General features: G+C 39.5%; 1 protein-coding gene across 1 annotated transcript in view; it reads left to right on the top strand.

The window, feature by feature from the left end:
- The window catches only part of ABCA12 (ATP binding cassette subfamily A member 12), a 185,427-nt gene that overhangs the window by 11,381 nt on the left and 151,650 nt on the right, over positions 1 to 22,396 (top strand). The window contains exon 2 of the mRNA XM_047085001.1: positions 2,252 to 2,345. Within this exon, the coding sequence (XP_046940957.1) occupies positions 2,252 to 2,345 (94 nt within the window). The remainder of the gene's footprint in view (positions 1 to 2,251; positions 2,346 to 22,396) is intronic.

Consider the following 22,396-nt stretch of genomic DNA (forward strand, 5'->3'; position numbering starts at 1 on the left):
GATTAAGATGCTGTTTTAAAAAAAAATCTAGCCTAAGTATCTTGATATTCAGATCCTTACCCCCTGTTCTACTCCCCAACTGGGTATGTGACTTTGGGTAAATTAATGGATAATGATGTGCTAACCTTCTGCACCTCAGAGAACAAAAAAGAAAGTTGGATCAGACCCAGGCTTCTCAGCCTCTGCTGTGCCTTGGATGTCTTTGGCAGCCTGGTAAAGCCTATCGCCCTCCTAAGAATAATGCTTTTAAATCAATAAAATAAATAGAATTACCAATAAAACCCATTGAAATTCAGTTATTGAGGGATTAAGAAGCAAATTTATGATAATGGTAGTATGTGTTTCTTTGGTATAGCAATAAGCAAACAAAATAAATAAATAAACAAAGTGACCCCATAACTACTGTAATTTTTAATGTCACCATGAGTAGGAACAGAACTTTGAGATATCTGCAACAGCAACACTAAAGTGATTTAAAAATATCTGTGGATTTTATTTGTGACAAAGTCACAAGCACGTCTAATAACATTGTGGTTCGTTGTCTCCGTTAATCATTAAGGGAAATGCTAAATTTCATTTAAAAGGTAGAGAAAGTAAAAATGTAATCTTTTTTTTTTTTTCCTATCCAAGTTTACAAGCGTCCTGAATTCTATCCGCTAGATGATGTCAAAGGAACTCTCCAACAAAAATAATCTAGGACTTTACAAACAATCTTGCTAGTTAGGTAAGATGGCATACATTTAGAACTGTTCTCCTCCAAGTATGGTTCATGGATAGCAGCCTCAGCATCACACATCTGCAGCTTGTTAGAAATGCAGGATTTCTGCCCCATCTCAGATCTGCTGCATCTGAATCTACATGTGTACACAATTCTTAGGTGATTTGGTGTGCACATTAATGCTTGAGAGGCACTGCTACAGATTAAGCTGTTTAGACTGGGAGCTTTTCAGCTGTGATTAAACCAAGTACCGTAGGATTTCTTATATCTGCTTTCTTCCATTTGCTAAAAACTTGCCTTTAAACCTGCAGTTTAAGAAGTTGGTGACAGGCCTCTCAGCAAGGACAGCAGTGCTATAGACACACAATGGAGATTTTCATAATTACTTAAGGATCAGTAATTGAATGGGTCTTGATTGTTTTGGATATTTGAAGAGCCCAGGCAGTAGTCCGAGATTTGTCAGAAATTATCTCTGAAGCTGTGGCAAGTTGGGGAGAAATGGTAACAAGTCTGCATAACCAGATAAAAACTTTAATTTAAAGTCCAATTTAAACTTTATTAAGTATAGGCACAGTTTGTTCTGTACAGTTTCATTTGAGCAGTGTAACTGTTTGCATAATCACAGTTGATGTTCTTGAGTATACATGTTACTGGTCTGGAACCAGTTTTTTATGTATGTAACACTAAGTAGTTCACATCTTACGAACTGAATCATGTGTATGTGAGGAGAAAAGCCACTCCTGAAGTGTCTTACAATGAAATTCCCTAATAGAAATTTTGATTAAATAATTACACTTATTGAGCATCTGTTTTATACCAGTGGAAATTCAGAAACGAATAAGACACTGTTCCTGCCATAAAAGAATCACCAATTTATTGTAAGCCAAGCAAAATATATATATACAGGTAAGTAGGTAGGTAGGTAGGTAGGTAGGTAGATAGATAGATAGTAAGAGTATAAGTTCTATGATAAAAGCAGACACAAGATACTATTTATAGTGGTATAGGGGGCTTGCATAGTACTTTAAGTTCCTGTTCACTCATTGACTTACTTATTCATTCATTCATTTACTGTTTATTGAGCCATTATCCGGTGTCACACTAATCTTTATGGCTGGCCATAGAATGTTGACATTGGAAGTGGTAAGATAAGCCTAGGTTGAAATTATTTGGGATTTTGTATGCCCTGTTTAGAATGTTGAACCTTATCCAACAAGCAATGAAAAGATTTTTAAGCAGAGAAATTACTGCTCAGATTTGAATTTTAAGATCATCACTCTTGGGACAGTCATGAGAGATGACTGACTGGAAAGGAGGCTTCAGAAGCTCATTTTAAGGTTTTAAGCCTGGAAAAGGCATTCTTGTGTTCATTTCAAGATCTCTTGCACTTTTAAAAATCTCTCTTTCCTTTCTTATTAATAGCATTTGCAAGCAAATATCTGATTTGTGTTGGAAGTTTATAATATGTTGTACTTCTTGTCAAGTTTTGGTTCAGCAGTGTAATTAACATTTTTTCCTATTATTATTTTGCAGCTTTGGACACTTGTCTTGATTTTATGGCCAGTCATTATCTTCATAATTTTGGCTATTACCCGGACCAAATTTCCTCCAAGAGCAAAACCAACTTGTAAGTAAATTTGTTTCCCTAGTTTTTGGGTTACAGTTAAAATTTATTTTGATACTATGGAGTGTTTTCTTCTAAATTTGTTTTAATAGTATTTCTACCTGGTAGTATTTGTATAAATACTTAGCCTGTTTTTTTCTCCAGCTTTTTTAACTGGTTAGAAGGGTGAGCCTGTAATATTTATCTAAAAAACTATGAAGCATGTAGAAGCCAGAATGCATTTTAATTTTTATAAAATTAATTTTTATAAAAGTTTGACTCATTTATTGTTCACCTCATAAATCTCACCATGGTTTGTACGACACAAACAAGTATCAGTCTCAAGCTAGATCATCCTTTTCTTTTATATTGTCACAAAAACCATAGACCAGTATCTGATGAACTGAACAAATGAAATCCAGGGTACTGTAAAAATCTCTTATCTCTCCTCAGGACTGATATGAGTGGTGCAAATGCATCAACACATTTAATTTAAAAGAACATTGCTTTCCAATTAGTGCTATTCCAGCTATTTTTAGTCATCATCAAGTTATAAAATGGGCACGGCGCCCAACTCAGGCCATTATTTTCTTTTGGATCCAGAATGGAGATTCAGGAAAGACACAGAAAAGTCCTCAGAACTGGGTGGGGGAGGGGAGGAAGATGAGAACCCCAATGATCTAACCAGTGTTTTTGCTTTCATTCTTTTTTTAAAAAAATTTTAAAATGTTTTTATTTATTTTTGAGAGACAGAGAGAGGGAGAGAGAGCATGAGCAAGGGAGGGGCAGAGAAAGAGGGAGAGACAGAATCCAAAGCAGGCCCCAGGCTCTAGACTGACAGCAGAGAGCTCGTGAACCATGAGATCATGACCTGAGCCGAAGACGGGCGCTTAACCAACTAAGCCACCCAGGCACCCCTGTTTTTGCTTTTGTTCTTTTTTTTTTTTAATTTTTTTTTAACGTTTATTTTTGGGACAGAGAGAGACAGAGCATGAACGGGGGAGGGGCAGAGAGAGAGGAAGACACAGAATCGGAAGCAGGCTCCAGGCTCTGAGCCATCAGCCCAGAGCCCGACGCGGGGCTCGAACTCACGGACCGTGAGATCGTGACCTGAGCTGAAGTTGGACGCTTAACTGACTGAGCCACCCAGGCGCCCCTTTGCTTTTGTTCTTAAACCCTGAAGCCAGTTTTGTTGGTAGAGGAGTAAAGGTTGAGATACATCATGTTTCACAGAGCAGCCATCTCCTAAAAAGCTTCTCATAGACTAAATTTCTATAAATCTGATTGTATTTCAGATAAATCTTGGTAATTTACTATATAAAAGAATAGTATGCTGAATTATTTGTAAAGAGAATAATGAGCTGGTGACTTTTAAAAATAAGTGTTTTTCAGTCACTCAGTCTTAAGAAGTAAGATGATAGCCATCATGGAATCTATTTGATTCATACACAATAGAATAATTCAAAAGAGAATATCAATTAAATTAGTGTAAAGCATTTAAACTCTTGATGCTGGAATGAATAATTCCTTGCATTTGAATAGCAGCTTACCATTTCTAAAGGACTTTTGCTCAAGTTATTATGCAGAGTTGTTGATGATATTTTATTAGGTTGTTTATAAAAGCAGCATAATTTTGTTCTCTTCACGTCATGTGTATATTAGTTCTTTATAATAGATTTAGTCCATTGTATACTCTTGAAATTTATGTATTCTTGCCTATTTTAGGTAGCATGGAGTTCAGAAATAATGCATTCAGCACATAAGGACAAATACTTTTTGAACTATTCTGGTTTAAGATGCTAATTATCAATTCACGAATGATAGTGATAAAAGTTTATTAGCTTCTTTCAACAACTTATTTCTATTAATTTCTTGTTTATAAGGAGTTTTAAGCTATATAATAAGTTTCTCTTACAAAATTTACAAGACAGAAATATAAGGTGTGTGAGTGAGTAGTCTTAATTGGTGCTACCTGATAGGATTTAGAGATTCATGGAAAAAATCTTGGAGAGCTCTTATAGTTTCACTAAATTATGGGCGGGGGGGGACCTTGAAAAAAATCACGTGACAAGTATCTCAGAGACCTAATTTTTTAAAGGGTCTGCAAAAACACACTATCCAAAGAGAGACGAATAACCACGTTTTACTATAGGCTTCTGATCATACACTAATAATAATTAGTTATGAGGTGATTGTCTTTATGTTTGTGGGTAGGAGAGAACAGAATTATAGGAGAGTTCAGTGGAAGTATTTTTGCTAGTCTCTCAGAACTTACAAAATTCAGTCTAAAAAATAGTTTATTGTTTTTATTAGAACTTTATGAGAACTATTAGAAGGAAGGTACCCTCTCACTTTACAGAAGAGAACACTGGGCAACCTGGGCGATTGTAATTTGCGAAAGTTTGATCATGTGGAATAGGAGAGAAAGGTTTTGGAAACTACCTTTACTTATACTTTGTCCATGAGATTTGTCTCATATTTTGCCATCTTATACATAGAGCCATAATACCTTTGGACAAAACTTTGTGTCCAGAATTTCAACTCATCCTATAGTCAATAGAATATAAAATATAATTTATAACTAGAGGTGCTATCTGTACAGCAAGTTAGAGAATCTAAAACTAGTATAGATGTAGTTACTTTATTCCCTGTCTTGTGGTATAGAGGGAAAACTTCAAAGTGAAAGTTTGGATTCAGGCATTTTTATTCTTTTTTTTAAAGCAATTATTATTGTTTTTCTTTGTTTCTCATATCTATCGTACTGAAAGATTAAAGTGAGTTCATAATAATAAATAATAAAAATAAATATTTCTTGATCTCATACTATGTGCCAGACGTTTGGGGAGGTAATGGCAGTGTTATTCAATTCCCAGTGCAGCCAACCAGTGCAACAGAGAGATTAAGTAACCTGGCCAAGATTGCACAGTTCAAAAGTGGTGGTGTCAAGATTTGATGAACCCAGGCAGTCTGGCCCTGGACTCTGGTTTTAAGCTTATGAACTCACATTTCTTACATCGAGGAGTCAGTACTGTACTGTTTCTAAATAATGTTGCATTACTTAGGTTTCATAAAAGTAGACTAAAAGTTAGAAATTTGGAATCTAAGCACCCCTTCTCTGCGTCTATCAAGAAAATGAAATCAAGAAATATGGGGGGGAGGTGCATTCCGATATATGAATCAGTTATCCTAAATGTTAGTATTCAGTGGAGAATTCTGCCTCTGCATGAATCACTGTAGTGATTGTAGTATCATGGAAATCACGTCCTGTTTAACAGAGTTAAAAATCCTTTCCGGGCTACAGTGACTGCTTCAGTGCTAATTGAGCAACAGAGAAATGAAGAAGAAACTCCAGGCTACACCCCAGTTGAAACTCAGCTGTGGTGAGAACAGGAGTTGTCATCCCGTGGGCACATTCTGCTCAGAATAGCTGGGCATGTGTGTAGGACTGATACATCATTCAGAACAAATATAATTAGTGAATCAAAGGGCTCCCTCCATAGTTTTCTTGACTGATGGGCATCTGTGGAAGTCTGGACTTGGGTGAGTTAGGTAGCTGCTGCAGCGTCTGCCATGGAGGGCACCCGTCCTGAGCAAAATACTTACTTTTGGCATTGTCTGCTTTCACTTACACCCTCCTGTGTTGCCATCAACAGCTTAGGTAACTAGCTTCTGCAAATAATAAGTCCCAGGTAAGGAAAGCTTCCCAAGCCTGGCAGACAGGCCAGGATGCTTCTTGTTTGCATAGAGAAGAATGGGCTGAGGCGCCACATTTGAAATAGCTCCAAGCTTTTATAATCTGAACATGCAGTAACTTGTCAGGAGACAAACTTTAAAGCTGAAACACCATGCTTAGGAGCAGAGGCAAACAAAACAAACCCTCCAAAATGCATTTAGACTAAGCCCAGCTATAATGTACAGCGAGCTATCTTTGTCTCCTTTTAACATGCACATACCCATGAAGTGCAGGCAAGCAGTTCCTAATTACTGCGGAACTGACTACTTTTCAAGAACAGAAAAAACCCTGGCATAATGAGATAAGTGGTCTCCAAAAATTGCAGTCTTGCCAAGTAAGGAGCCACATTTCTATGAAGTTAATGAAAAACAGTATTTTTCAAGCGGTTGAAAATACCACTAAAAGCACAATGGAAATTATACTGTGTAAGTATGACCATAGCTTGGATTAAACTGCAAGTGTCCTAGAGCCATCACTTCCTAATACCTCTGCCTCCTCAGAAGAGAAGAAATTCAGCCCATCTCACATCTGCAAATGACCCAGGGGAAGGCAGGAGCCAACTGCTAATTGAATTATATCTAAATTTGTGCTAGCCCAGGGTTATACTGAATTTTGCCCGTCTGGATGTGACTCCATCACTTTGGTAAATGCAAGATTGCCATTCCCAGCATGACTTTTGGCCTCCAAAGCATACCTTTTGTCTTCAGGGTTGCAATAAAAATATTAATAGGGGTGCAAATTTATTGAACACTTTACTGTGTGTCAGACACTGTGCTAAGTACTTTGCATCTATTTCCTTAGTTAATACATCACCTCTATAAACTATGTGATAGGATTGTCCCAACTTTAAAGATGACAAAGTTGAGGCACAAAAATGTTAAGTAACTTACCCATATTCACATGGGTGCTTTGTGCCCAAAGCTGGATTTTAAACACAGTTTTCCCTGCAGATACAGTAGTAGTTTTGTTCAGGTCGCGACTGCCAACAATGGCAATCCTAAGATCCGGCTCATCTGAGTTTTACAGCATCTCCTTTTTCTTCCTCATACCACCTGTTAGCACTGCCAAAGATCGAACATGGCTATAAAAGTGAACTCAATTGATTTTTCTACTTGTTAGCAGCTCCAAGAAAAAATGTGAGAAGGAAGATTGAAAGTATTGATTAATTGGTGGTTTGCGGGGTCCATGCGTGTTGCTATACCTACAGCACCTGAACTGTTAAGAGGAAACTATTGTGTGGTTTCATGTTGAATAGGCCTATGAGGCCTCTTACCGGGAAAGGTTGTGAAAGTCAGAGGAGCCAAGCTTTTTCTGGCCCTGCTTTTGCTTCCGACTTTGCTCATGACGTGTTTCCATGGGAGAGATGGCAAACACATGAGGACTGGATTCCATTCTGGGGAATGGATTTCCCATGATTCAGCTGCAGTAGTTGAGGCACCCATAGTAAATCGTTTCCTGTTCTATTTTGATTGGCTCAAAATTAATGTAGGTTTTGTTCTGGGAAGCTCAGAACCCCGCATCATTCATCTCCTGCCAGGTCTTGCCCCATCCAAGTTCTCCATTGTCACGTGTGCCAGCAGCACCAGGAAGTCTCTCAGGTTAGAAACGTCTGACTCATCCATGCCTCCTCCCTTTCCTTCACCTCCCATAACCATGAGCCAGAATCTGTCTTGTGAAATGTGTCCTGGAGTTACCCCATCCTTTCCATCCCTCCTGCAGTGCCTTGCTTCGAGATCTCATTGTTTTGTGCCTGTATTTCTTCATTAGGTTTTTATTTTGGGGGTGGGATGGGGGAGCACTCTGGAAGCCCAACCTCTAATTCTTCCCATAGTTTATCATCAGATAATCCCTTAAAATGTTCTTTGGGTCTACTAAGTTTCAACTCCCCTTTATCCTACTTTCAAGATGTTCATGATCAGGATTCCTTCAACTTTCAGTTCACTGCGTTCTGCAGTATGAGGCCTTTACCTAAAGAGGCAGTGTCCAGATGTCTTCCACACATCCCATGCTCATTGCCATGTGGACATGCATGCTCCTGTCCCCTCCTCCTCGTCAATTAAAAGACAAGCTCTTATCTAAGGCTTACCCTTTTGCCTTCCCTGATCACCCAAACTCCAATTATTTCTCCTTTCTATCTCTCTTGTGGACGTGTGGGCTAATAGTGGTTTTTGAGTGCTTTATGCTTTAATCTTGGCTCACTCATTAGACTAATAGTACATTAATAGCAGAAATCATGCCAAGGCATCATACTAATATCAGATACAGTATGATTCCTACCATAGGGAACAAAATAAGAATGGAATGTATCATTTAGAATGTAGTGCAGTTTGAAAGATATGGGGGATTGGATTATCAAATTCACCTAGAGATGCATGGAAATAAAGCTCATTGTGCATCTGAGATAGGTAAAGGACAAGAAGTTAGCTTGCTTTTGGTTTGGTTTTTACTTCAGGTAAATCTGACTGTGCTATCAGAAATATCTATAATGCTAATATTGGGAGGGGTGCCTGAGTGGCTGACAGCATGGAGCCTGTTTGGGATTCTCTCTCCCTCTTTCTCTGCCTCTCCCCTGCTCACTTTTGTTTTCCCTCTCTCTCAAAATAAACAAACAAACATTAAAAAAATGTCTATAATGCTAATATTGGGACAAGAAAAGGGATATAAAGCTCTCTCACTCCTCTCCAGGTAGATCCACCTGGGAATTTCCCTCACAAATACCTGAGAGTTCATGTGAATGTGTACAGAATATTTTTGTGTGGGAGAGATTTATAGTCTGCTTCTTGCTTAAGTTCCAGAAAACATTAGAGCAGTGTTTGAATTTCACAGCCAAAGCCCCATCATTTACTTCTTCCATCAGCGAATCAGTAGCGAACATTGGGAAACATTATTGACCCTTTAGATGGCAACATGGAGATAAATTCTGTGAAACTCAGGGAAACCAAGACGGTGACTGCATCCCCAAGCACCCTGTGCCGACCGGGCTGTAGGGAGCCAGCAGGAAGAAGGTAGTGTGAACATGGCCCCTGCACACTCATACACAGGGCTGGCTACAGCTCCTGCTGGTAGTTGCCCATCTCCCCCAAACCTGATTTGAAATTCTCTCACGCAATGCCATGGGCACACCCTAATGCCAGATAACATGACAAAAGGATTTCTCAACTAATGCTCAACTAAGGCTTAGTACACAGAGTTGCATCAGAGAGCTGGGAATATCTTAAAGTACAATAAAACTTAATTGAACAAGTAGGAAAATAAAGAGTAAAGAATAGCTATTGATTGCACAATGGAAGATTTCTTGTCTGGGGGTCTTATTATTATTTTTTCTCCTGTCCATTCTGCATCATGCCTACTTTTGATGATTTACCTTATAAGCTTCCCAGAAATGACTGCCTCACTGACATTGTCTCTGGGGGCCACGCCCTCTCTTTTTCTCTCTTTCTTTATTTCCTTCCCTTCATAAAGAGCAGAGGGGCTCCTGTTACTCTCAGGTAAGGAGCTCTAATATTCAAGTCTATATGACAAATAAAGATAAATAATTGATTACTTATAAAATCCTCACAAGTACAGTAATGTCACTTGCTAAGGTCCCCAGTATCAGTGGATGTTTCCAATGTACCCTTAAAGCTAAGAGATAGAGTTAACAAAGTAATTTCAACCCATTCTCCTTCGCTTATCCAAGAGCAACGAGCCCAGACTGAGGCTCACATGTGATACTTAGAAGAGGTGAGGGCCTGGCTCCATGGTTGGCTGACCGTGTGCTTTCCCAAGTGACTGTTCAGTATTCTTCTAAGCATCTCCCAGGAACCCTGGCTTAGCAAACTGTTGTCATTTTATGCTATTCTCACCATTCAACTTTTCTCATTCTCTTTGTAGGTCACATTGTGTCCTTTGCTTTCATAAATGAACCAGTGTATATTTTTAGAGTAGAGCAGCCAGCCCTCATGGAAGAAATGCCACAGCATCTGATAGTCACTGGTCTTGAGTCCGTTGGAATTTCACTGTGGAATAAAATTAGAATGACCATTCACATTAAGAAAAATGAAATCTTTGTTTTGGTTATATATTTACACATTTATATTTATATGTAAAATTAGTATTACTGTGAGAGGCAGAACAAGGACTTAGAGCACAAACTCCATATTCAAACTGCCTGGATTCAAACACAAGCCTTGGATAGGTCTCTTGGTTCTCTGAGCCTCGGTTTCCACATCTGTATATTGAAGTTAATAATAGCAGCCACCTCACAGAGTTGTTGTAGAAATTAAATGAGTTAATACTTGTTAAATACTTAGATAAGTGTCTGGCACATAGTATGAGCTATATTAGTGTTAGATATTATGCTTTTTTGTTTTTCGTTTTAATTTCTTTTAATGTTTATTCATTTTTGAGAGACAGAGCACAAGTGGGGGAGGGGCACAGAGAGAGGGAAACAGAAAATCCAAAGCAGGCTCCAGGATCTGAGCTGTCAGCACAGAGCCTGACATGGGTCTCGAACCCATGAACTGTGAGATCATGACCTGAGTCAAAGTCAGATGCTTGACCGACTGAGCCACTCAGGCACCCTGATATTTTGTTTTACATTACTTGTAATAGTACATAGGTATATGATATAATATCAATCATTGAGTCTCACTGAGATAATCTAGTATATTATTTGACAGAGAAGAAAACTGAGGCTCAAAAATTTAAGACTTGATTGTGGTTGCACATTTATCCTTGCCTCTATCATATATTTAAAGGGTACCTGTTATGTCTGCACTGATCAAAAAAGCCATGAACCCTCAGAACAGTCAAGTTTCTAGGAGGTTAATAAGTATGTCAGAATCTGTAGTAAATATGCGACGTGATAAATTCCACAGTGGAGGTAGGCTCAAGAGCAAAGCAGCAGAGCAAATAGAGTCCAGACAACTTTACCTGGGATCAGGGCTGGGTCTATGGCAATGCGAGTGCAATGCAAACTTTGAAGGGTTAGCAAAACCCCAGTAATTACGATCAATCATATTTCAATATAATATTCTAAAATATAAAGATTAATTTTAAAAATTCTATGATGAATCAAATGTTAACATTTTAGATAAAGTCAGGCTCAATATTACTGACTTTTGTTTTACCTTGGGCTCCAGTTGGCTCCCATAGCACTGCCTGGGATATCAGGAAGGGCTTCACAAGGAAGTCCTATGTCTTAGCATGAGTCTTAAAGAATGAGGAAGCGTTTGGCAGCTAGACAAGTAGTGTCTTTGCATTTCTAATGGACAAAGACCAATGTGAGTGGAGACAGAGGACATGACAGAGTTAGATGTGCCAGGAATTTGCAGTTTGTTTTGTCTGGAAAAGGAGGTTTTTTGTTGCAGGTGGGGAGGTGAGGCTATCTGATCAATACCAAATGTACTGAACTTTATTTTGGAGAGGATGAGAAGCCATTGAAACTTTTTAGTAAATTAGCCTTGTTTTAACATATTTATTTTTTCTTTTGACCATAGAAATACATGCTTATTATTTAAAAATTAAATAATGTAATAGAAGTATGCATATTGTAAAAAGCAGAAGTCCTGCATAATCTTGCTGTGTAAAGATAACTATTGTTAACATTTCAGTGTACAATTTTTTCAGGCCATTTTCTATGCACACACACACACACACACACACACACACACCTACATACAACCAAAATGCGAACATTGGGCTCAGATAATGTTTTAGAAGGAACTTCCACAGCAGCATGGAGATGATTTCATAGAAGCTAGTGATTGGATTGGGCACAGAGTTCTGGTTTTAAGACTTCGACTTCAGTTTTCCTTTTCATGATCTCTTGATTGCCCTGGAAATGTTATGGGGCTACAATGTCTGTAGATCTGTCACAGCTGGCTATGTCCCCCACCCCCCCCCCCGCCCCCGACCACTTTTTAACACCCTCTCCTTCAATCCTTCACTTTCTTTCCAGATTTTAAAATCCAGATTTCTTTAAAGAATAGAGAATTATTCTTCATAATAGGGAAGCTTTCAATGCACAACTATAACTCTTGAATTTCATACTGTCCAAATGAAATTAATACAACTTCAGACAAATTTGGGGAGTAAAAATACAGGTAACTGAAGAGAAAATAATATGAGAATCTCACAATATTACTGGTATTTTTCCTTATCTTGTCTATCTTAGTGATTTATAAACAGATACACTCAACCAGTCTACCTTAATCTAAAACATATAAATATGCTACTGAAAGATGTAAAATACCCTGGGCTTTTTTACATGGGCATCTGGGGGTGGTGGTGGAGAAGGTGATGGTGATGATGAGGGATGCTGAAATGATGAGGTGCTGTGGTGCATGGGGCAGTGAGGACCAGACAGCCCCAAAACTCCCCAGGTGGTGATTCTTATGCAACTGAAAGTTTGAGAGCTACATTTTCCTTTCTTTTCAGTTATCTTTTCAGTTATATTTTAAGTCAGTTGCATTTTTACTAGCTTACTACTGTGAAAGCCAACCAAGGAATGGATTTAATTCTCTGAATAGTATCAGGGAAAAATTTGCTAGGGTTCCCTGCTTCATTTTAACATTTTATCTCTCGCTGTAATCCCCAGGATGCTAGAAATCCCACACTCTTTTTTGTGTCTTATATTGAAGATCACATCTTAAGGACAGTTGAAGAGAATGCCTCCACTCGGAGGTTGGTGATGAAGGAAGGAAGTGTTCATAATTTCCTGGACTTTCCTATGCACATGTGTTTGTCCAAGTGGATTTCATGATTTAGTTTCATGGCCAGGGGAACCCAGTTCACTTCAACACTCTAACACAGTATCACTGTACTTCTAGATTCATAAATATTGGGAGAATGAGAAAAATGTCAAATATGGTTTCATTATTTTGAAATTACTACCATGTATGAAAATGGTATAAAGATGCTTCTGGAGATTCATATTCTACAAAATGTGCCTACAGCTGAGAAGAATAGGTCTGTGTTCTGTTCTCAACTTGCTTACAACCTAACTCTGGGGTAAAATACACACATACGCATACTCCACACACATAAAAGTTATATGCTATAGTAGATTTAAAAAAAAGTTAAATGTAGCTAAAGTAAAAGTGTTAAACCTAGCTCTTGGCACAGTGCTTTGCACGTAGCAGGAACTCAACTATGTATTGATTAATTAGTAGTGACGTGTAATACTGTAGATATATAGGAAAATAAGTATTAATAAGTAGCATTGGCAATAAAAACTACTGGAAGCTTTAAAAAAGGAAGGGATTGCTGTGCATTAGCGTAATCAAGAATTACCCCAGGACTCAAATTAAGCTTGAAAGGAAAACAAATGGATATGCTGAATATGCAACATGAAGAGATATGCCCTTCAAGAGTGAAGAAGGTCATGATCAACAGCTGGCTGAGGGTAGGCAGACCGGTTCAGCCAACATCGAGTGTCAGTGCTGGAGCATGGGAGAGACCAAGTTGTGTCTCTGGTGTGAGGCTTTCAATACTAGATCTAAGAGTTTGGATTTTCTTCTGTAGTAAAAGAAACTCTAGAAGGCTGTGAAGAATTATTTAATTTTTCTTTTTCCAACATGGGAGATAAACTAAGGGAAGCTTGAAATGATCTTCCACCGTAATTCTTTGTCTTCACCCAAATGTTTCTATCATAGGCTAAATCAGTTATCTATTGGTCTGTAAGAAATTGCCTCCCCAGGCAGCTCGCCGGCCAAGCAGAGCCCCCGAGTCCGGCTTGCAAAAGCGGAGGGGCCTGACGGACTGTGTTCCGACAGCAAGCGCGACTTAGCGTCTGGGAGGTCATAAGTTAACAGCTCTGCTCGGAAAGCGGGAAGGCTGGAGGACAAAGGGAGGGTGAGCTGCGGAGCCCCCGGACGACAGAGCTCAGTTGGGCGGGGAACAAAGGCGCTCGCCAGCGCCATCTCCCCCGCCCATCCCCCAGCCAAAATCCCAAAGGGAACCGGCTCCGGCCAGGGAAATTGCTCGCTCCGCGCGAACACCCAACTCTGTGCTTCTGCGGAGCCAAACCTCCGGCAGCGATCTGACTCCCTCCGGCTGCCACAGGGCCCCTCCTGAAGTGGATCACCTAAGGAGAAGCGAGCTAAGCCTGCCCCCCCTGCCGCCGTGCACCTTGCCTTCCCACCCCAGCTAATACGCCAGATCCCCAGCATCACAAGCCTGGCAGTGTGCAAGTAGCCCAGACGGGCCACGCCACCCCACAGTGAATCCCGCCCCTAGGAGAGGGGAAAAGAAGGCACACACCAGTCTGACTGTGGCCCCAGCGGTGGGCTGGGGGCAGACATCAGGTCGGACTGCGGCCCCGCCCACCAACTCCAGTTATACACCACAGCACAGGGGAAGTGCCCTGCAGGCCCTCACCACACCAGGGACTATCCAAAATGACCAAGCGGAAGAATTCCCCTCAGAAGAATCTCCAGGAAATAACAACAGCTAATGAGCTGATCAAAAAGGATTTAAATAATATAACAGAAAGTGAATTTAGAATAATAGTCATAAAATTAATCGCTGGGCTGGAAAACAGCATACAGGACAGCAGAGAATCTCTTGCTACAGACATCAGGGGACTAATGAACAGTCACGAGGAGCTGAAAAACGCTTTAAAGGAAATGGAAAACAAAATGCAAACCACCACGGCTCGGATGGAAGAGGCAGAGGAGAGAATAGGTGAACTAGAAGATAAAGTTATGGAAAAAGAGGAAGCTGAGAAAAAGAGAGATAAAAAAATCCAGGAGTATGAGGGGAAAATTAGAGAACTAAGTGATACACTAAAAAGAAATAATATACGCATAATTGGTATCCCAGAGGAGGAAGAGAGAGGGAAAGGTGCTGAAGGGGTACTTGAAGAAATAATAGCTGAGAACTTCCCTGAACTGGGGAAGGAAAAAGGCATTGAAATCCAAGAGGCACAGAGAACTCCCTTCAGACGTAACTTGAATCGATCTTCTGCACGACATATCATAGTGAAACTGGCAAAATACAAGGATAAAGAGAAAATTCTGAAAGCAGCAAGGGGTAAACGTGCCCTCACATATAAAGGGAGACCTATAAGACTCGTGACTGATCTCTCTTTTGAAACTTGGCAGGCCAGAAAGAATTGGCACGAGATTTTCAGGGTGCTAGACAGCAAAAATATGCAGCCAAGAATCCTTTATCCAGCAAGTCTGTCATTTAGAATAGAAGGAGAGATAAAGGTCTTCCCAAACAAACAAAAACTGAAGGAATTTGTCACCACTAAACCAGCCCTACAAGAGATCCTAAGGGGGACCCTGTGAGACAAAGTACCAGAGACATCACTACAAGCATAAAACATGCAGACATCACAATGACTCTAAACCCGTATCTTTCTATAATAACACTGAATGTAAATGGATTAAATGCGCCAACCAAAAGACATAGGGTATCAGAATGGATAAAAAAACAAGACCCATCTATTTGCTGTCTACAAGAGACTCATTTTAGACCTGAGGACACCTTTAGATTCAGAGTGAGGGGATGGAGAACTATTTATCATGCTACTGGAAGCCAGAAGAAAGCTGGAGTAGCCATACTTATATCAGACAAACTAGGCTTTAAATTAAAGGCTGTAACAAGAGATGAAGAAGGACATTATATAATAGTTACAGGGTCTATCCATCAGGAAGAGCTAACAATTATAAATGTCTATGCGCCGAATACCGGAGCCCCCAAATATATAAAACAATTACTCATAAACAGAAGCAACCTTATTGATAAGAATGTGGTAATTGCTGGGGACTTTAACACCCCACTTACAGAAATGGATAGATCATCTAGACACACGGTCAATAAAGAAACAAGGGCCCTGAATGAGACACTGGATCAGATGGACTTGACAGATCTATTTAGAACTCTGCATCCCAAAGCAACAGAATATACTTTCTTCTCGAGTGCACATGGAACATTCTCCAAGATAGATCATATACTGGGTCACAAAACAGCCCTTCATAAGTTTACAAGAATTGAAATTATACCATGCATACTTTCAGACCACAATGCTATGAAGCTTGAAATCAACCACAGGAAAAAGTCTGGAAAACCTCCAAAAGCATGGAGGTTAAAGAACACCCTACTAACGAATGAGTGGGTCAACCAGGCAATTAGAGAAGAAATCAAAAAATATATGGAAACAAACGAAAATGAAAATACAACAATCCAAACGCTTTGGGACGCAGCGAAGGCAGTCCTGAGAGGAAAATACATTGCAATCCAGGCCTATCTCAAGAAACAAGAAAAATCCCAAATACAAAATCTAACAGCACACCTAAAGGAAATAGAAGCAGAACAGCAAAGGCAGCCTAAACCCAGCAGAAGAAGAGAAATAATAAAGATCAGAGCAGAAATAAACAATATAGAATCTAAAAAAACTGTAGAGCAGATCAACGAAACCAAGAGTTGGTTTTTTGAAAAAATAAACAAAATTGACAAACCTTTAGCCAGGCTTCTCAAAAAGAAAAGGGAGATGACCCAAATAGATAAAATCATGAATGAAAATGGAATTATTACAACCAATCCCTCAGAGATACAAACAATTATCAGGGAATACTATGAAAAATTATATGCCAACAAATTGGACAACCTGGAAGAAATGGACAAATTCCTGAACACCCACACTCTTCCAAAACTCAATCAGGAGGAAATAGAAAGCTTGAACAGACCCATAACCAGCGAAGAAATTGAATCGGTTATCAAAAATCTCCCAACAAATAAGAGTCCAGGACCAGATGGCTTCCCAGGGGAGTTCTACCAGACGTTTAAAGCAGAGATAATACCTATCCTTCTCAAGCTATTCCAAGAAATAGAAAGGGAAGGAAAACTTCCAGACTCATTCTATGAAGCCAGTATTACTTTGATTCCTAAACCAGACAGAGACCCAGTAAAAAAAGAGAACTACAGGCCAATATCCCTGATGAATATGGATGCCAAAATTCTCAATAAGATACTAGCAAATCGAATTCAACAGCATATAAAAAGAATTATTCACCATGATCAAGTGGGATTCATTCCTGGGATGCAGGGCTGGTTCAACATTCGCAAATCAATCAACGTGATCCATCACATTAACAAAAAAAAAGAGAAGAACCATATGATCCTGTCAATCGATGCAGAAAAGGCCTTTGACAAAATCCAGCACCCTTTCTTAATAAAAACCCTTGAGAAAGTCGGGATAGAAGGAACATACTTAAAGATCATAAAAGCCATTTATGAAAAGCCCACAGCTAACATCATCCTCAATGGGGAAAAACTGAGAGCTTTTTCCCTGAGATCAGGAACACGACAGGGATGCCCACTCTCACCGCTGTTGTTTAACATAGTGCTGGAAGTTCTAGCATCAGCAATCAGACAACAAAAGGAAATCAAAGGCATCAAAATTGGCAAAGATGAAGTCAAGCTTTCGCTTTTTGCAGATGACATGATATTATACATGGAAAATCCGATAGACTGCACCAAAAGTCTGCTAGAACTGATACATGAATTCAGCAAAGTTGCAGGATACAAAATCAATGTACAGAAATCAGTTGCATTCTTATACACTAACAACGAAGCAACAGAAAGACAAATAAAGAAACTGATCCCATTCACAATTGCACCAAGAAGCATAAAATACCTAGGAATAAATCTAACCAAAGATGTAAAGGATCTGTATGCTGAAAACTATAGAAAGCTTATGAAGGTAATTGAAGAAGATTTAAAGAAATGGAAAGACATTTCCTGCTCATGGATTGGAAAAATAAATATTGTCAAAATGTCAATACTACCCAAAGCTATCTACACATTCAATGCAATCCCAATCAAAATTGCACCAGCATTCTTCTCGAAACTAGAACAAGCAATCCTAAAATTCATATGGAACCACAAAAGGCCCCGAATAGCCAAAGGAATTTTGAAGAAGAAGACCAAAGCAGGAGGCATCACAATCCCAGACTTCAGCCTCTACTACAAAGCTGTCATCATCAAGACAGCATGGTATTGGCACAAAAACAGACACACAGACCAATGGAATAGAATAGAAACCCCAGAACTAGACCCACAAACATATGGCCAACTCATCTTTGACAAAGCAGGAAAGAACATCCATTGGAAAAAAGACAGCCTCTTTAACAAATGGTGCTGGGAGAACTGGACAGCAACATGCAGAAGGTTGAAACTAGACCACTTTCTCACACCATTTACAAAAATAAACTCAAAATGGATAAAGGACCTAAATGTGAGACAGGAAACCATCAGAACCTTAGAGGAGAAAGCAGGAAAAGACCTCTCTGACCTCAGCCGTAGCAATCTCTTACTCGACACATCCCCAAAGGCAAGGGAATTAAAAGCAAAAGTGAATTACTGGGACCTTATCAAGATAAAAAGCTTCTGCACAGCAAAGGAAACAACCAACAAAACTAAAAGGCAACCAACGGAATGGGAAAAGATATTTGCAAATGACATATCGGACAAAGGGCTAGTATCTAAAATCTATAAAGAGCTCACCAAACTCCACACCCGAAAAACAAATAACCCAGTGAAGAAATGGGCAGAAAACATGAATAGACACTTCTCTAAAGAAGACATCCAGATGGCCAACAGGCACATGAAAAGATGTTCAGCGTCGCTCCTTATCAGGGAAATACAAATCAAAACCACACTCAGGTATCACCTCACGCCAGTCAGAGTGGCCAAAATGAACAAATCAGGAGACTATAGATGCTGGAGAGGATGTGGAGAAACGGGAACCCTCTTGCACTGTTGGTCGGAATGCAAATTGGTGCAGCCGCTCTGGAAAGCAGTGTGGAGGTTCCTCAGAAAATTAAAAATAGACCTACCCTATGACCCAGCAATAGCACTGCTAGGAATCTACCCAAGGGATACAGGAGTACTGATGCATAGGGGCACTTGTACCCCAATGTTCATAGCAGCACTCTCAACAATAGCCAAATTATGGAAAGAGCCTAAATGTCCATCAACTGATGAATGGATAAAGAAATTGTGGTTTATATACACAATGGAGTACTACGTGGCAATGAGAAAGAACGAAATATGGCCCTTTGTAGCAACGTGGATGGAACTGGAGAGTGTGATGCTAAGTGAAATAAGCCATACAGAGAAAGACAGATACCATATGGTTTCACTCTTAGGTGGATCCTGAGAAACTTAACAGGAACCCATGAGGGAGGGGAAGGAAAAAAAAAAAAAAAAAGAGAGAGGTTAGAGTGGGAGAGAGCCAAAGCATAAGAGACTGTTAAAAACTGAGAACAAACTGAGGGTTGATGGGGGGTGGGAGGGAGGGGCGGGTGGGTGATGGGTATTGAGGAGGGCACCTTTTGGGATGAGCACTGGGTGTTGTATGGAAACCAATTTGTCAATAAACTTCATAAAAAAAAAAAAAAAAAAAAAAAAAAAAAGAAATTGCCTCCCCAAACTTAGTGGCAGCGACTCCAGTTCCTATGGGTCTAAACTTCGGGAGTGGCTTAACCGTGCAGTTTTGGCTTAAGGTCTCTCATGAGATTGCAGAAAACTTTTGGCTGGAGTTGACCTCATGTGATAGCTGGCAGATCAATTCAAAGGTGGATTACTCACATGGCTAGCAAGTTGGTTGATACCAGTTGAGGTACCAAGCGGGTGGCTTCTCTCCACAGGTTGTTTTAGTGTTTTCATGACATGGCTGGGAGCTTCCCCAGACCAAGTAATCCAAGAGACAATAGGCAGAAGCTCTCCTTTTTACGACCTAGCCTCAGAAGCCTCAGAGCAGCACTTCGACCACATTCTCTTCATTAGAAACAAGGCACCAAAAGTGCACCCATATTCAAGGGCAAGAGAATTAGGTTCTACGTTTAGAAGGAAAAAGTGTTAAACATTCTGTGGGCACATTTTAAAACCACCACACAGACTGATTGCACCACACAAGAGTCACTAGTACAGTAACGTTGTGCGCTGAATATGCTTGAAATGTTCAGTCCGACCACGGCAGAGCCCTTATCTGCTTGGGGCCATACTGCATTTCTAGCACCAGCACACTGTCTGCGCATGGAGGCATCGGTTAAATATTTTTTGAACTATTAGCATTTTAGAGATGAAGATATTTGTTTTCAGAGGTTTTAGCCACAGATCTCACTAAGTGAGTGTTGAAGCCAAGATTTAATTTGGTCTTACTACTCAAATCCTCTTTCTACTCTCCATGCTCTCTGTCAAACAGAATCATTCATCTCTGTTAGAAACACTCACCTTGCTGTTGGCATAGCTAACAGAACCACTCTCTGGAACATTGCCTGGCACTTAATAGTCACCCAACAAATATTTGTTGAACATGTGAACAGACTTCGTACAACAGTACATGAAGACTGGAGCTATGAAGAAATCTGTTCAAATTTACTTACAAGTCAGGAGAAAACCATGAAAGACAGGCCAAAATGCTTGCCTCTTGTGCAGGTTTTTGTTTTGTCATATTCACTGAAAAGATACTGTGTTTAAAGTATAGAAGCTAGATATCAAAAATATAGAAAATGTGGAGTTTCTGTGTTTTGAGCAGCTTACAATCCAGTGACCACCTACCTGGATTCTGTGGCGAATGAACTTTATATCATTGCATCATTATTTTGAATATAGTCCCTTTGAGAGTGGGAGTGGAAAAGAGGAGCGATAACAGTGGCTCAGCTGGAATTTCTCTCATGTGAATAGCGTTATGCCTTGACATTTAACCTGTAGACAAAAGGAAGCAAATGAATCCTTGACATCCCTAAGGTCTCACACACCTTTCTACACAACTACTAACATTATTTATTCCGGTAGAGTTTTGTACCAAAATTGAACCTAATCTGCTTTGAAAACTTCACTCACCTCCACTGAATCCTGTTAGCTTTAATTAGCCGTTTTTAAGATTGCATGCTAAGCAGAGCTCTGAAAAGTAGAAAAAAACAAAAACAAAGCGACAGAACTCTGTTACATAGAGCACATTTCTTTCGGAGGCATGCCAAGAGCCAAGATTTAAGGTCTTTATTTTGTTGATTTATCTTTAGCTTTTTGTGGAAATTTGGCATTAAATATATAATCCGGAAGGCAAATGACAGGGAGGAGTGAATCTCATAGGCGGGTTCGGTTTTGGGTTATTATGAATCCTGTGTTAACATTTGGTAATGTAGCCAAACCTCCAGAACAATAAGCAGTTTTTCTCCAGTGTTAATGCAAAGAGAGTATCAAATTTTAGCTCAAATAAAACCTAAAGCAAATGAACAAGAGTGGGATTAGGTTAATCTTAAGCATTAGGAAGGTTGCTTAAGATATTAGAGCCGTGTTTCTGATCCCTACTTTTGTTGCATAGATTTCTAGACACCTAGATGCGCACACCCACTGAACACTCGGCTATTCATTAAACAAACACTCATTTATCATAGCATTATGTGGAATCTAAAGGTGAAGCACCCAGGCGTTTTAGATAAAAACATCAATAATCAAGTTGTGAGGGCACGCTATACCATACCTGACCCTAAAACCCATAATCTATTAGTCAACTTTGATAAGGAAGAAAGAACTGCAGATGCACTGATTTTCTTTTTGAATACAATCCTTGGTGGCTAGAGAAGCTAGCAAAACTTAATATTGTGAGAGGACTTAAACTGCATCCCGAGGAAAACTAACAGGATAGTTGGATTTGCATGGAGAAGAATGGGACATTTTTCAAGGGAAGGAAGGGAATGAACCACGTTCACGGTGTTGGGGATATAAGGTGAATTGTCTTATTTTGCCTCAGGCAATTTTCCCTGAACCTCTGTACTAGTTTAGTTTGCACCCCTACCCACCCCTTCTTTATATAATTGTAATTTACTATGCATGTATTTATTTGTGTCTCTGGTCTTTACTTCATGAGGCCTGTGCCTAAGCTACTCTTTTCCACCAAATGTCAGCATTGCCTTGCACATAACAAACATCCAGTAAACAAGTTTTTCCTTCCAATTCCATTAGATGCTACTGAGAAATGGGTTTGAATGGATAATATAGGACCAAGAGACCCAGCGTCTCAAATACCAGGAGGATGCTATTGGGATGTCTTCGCCTGATAAGCAATAAAGAATGACACATGATAATAGGAATATTGTATTTTTGTATATTAATGAGGTAGTATGAGAAGGTTTTTATCAAGGTAAGGAAGCCTGGAGCACGAAAAAAGAGTTACACAGTTATTGAAATTACAAAAAGTGGTGGGCACTGTCACTGACACAAGTAAACAAATGGGAAGGAATGAATATTGGGAAGTCAGTATAGTGGAGATTGTGTTTAGAGAACAAAGGAATAGTTGCAAATAAAAGAGCTCTCCTGGTTTTTAATCTGGGATTATGAGAAACTA

The sequence above is a fragment of the Lynx rufus genome, unplaced genomic scaffold (genome assembly GCF_022079265.1).
Source record: "Lynx rufus isolate CCGP_SWC_20201006 ecotype Redwood Valley unplaced genomic scaffold, mLynRuf1.p SCAF_2, whole genome shotgun sequence".
Lineage (NCBI taxonomy): Eukaryota > Metazoa > Chordata > Mammalia > Carnivora > Felidae > Lynx > Lynx rufus.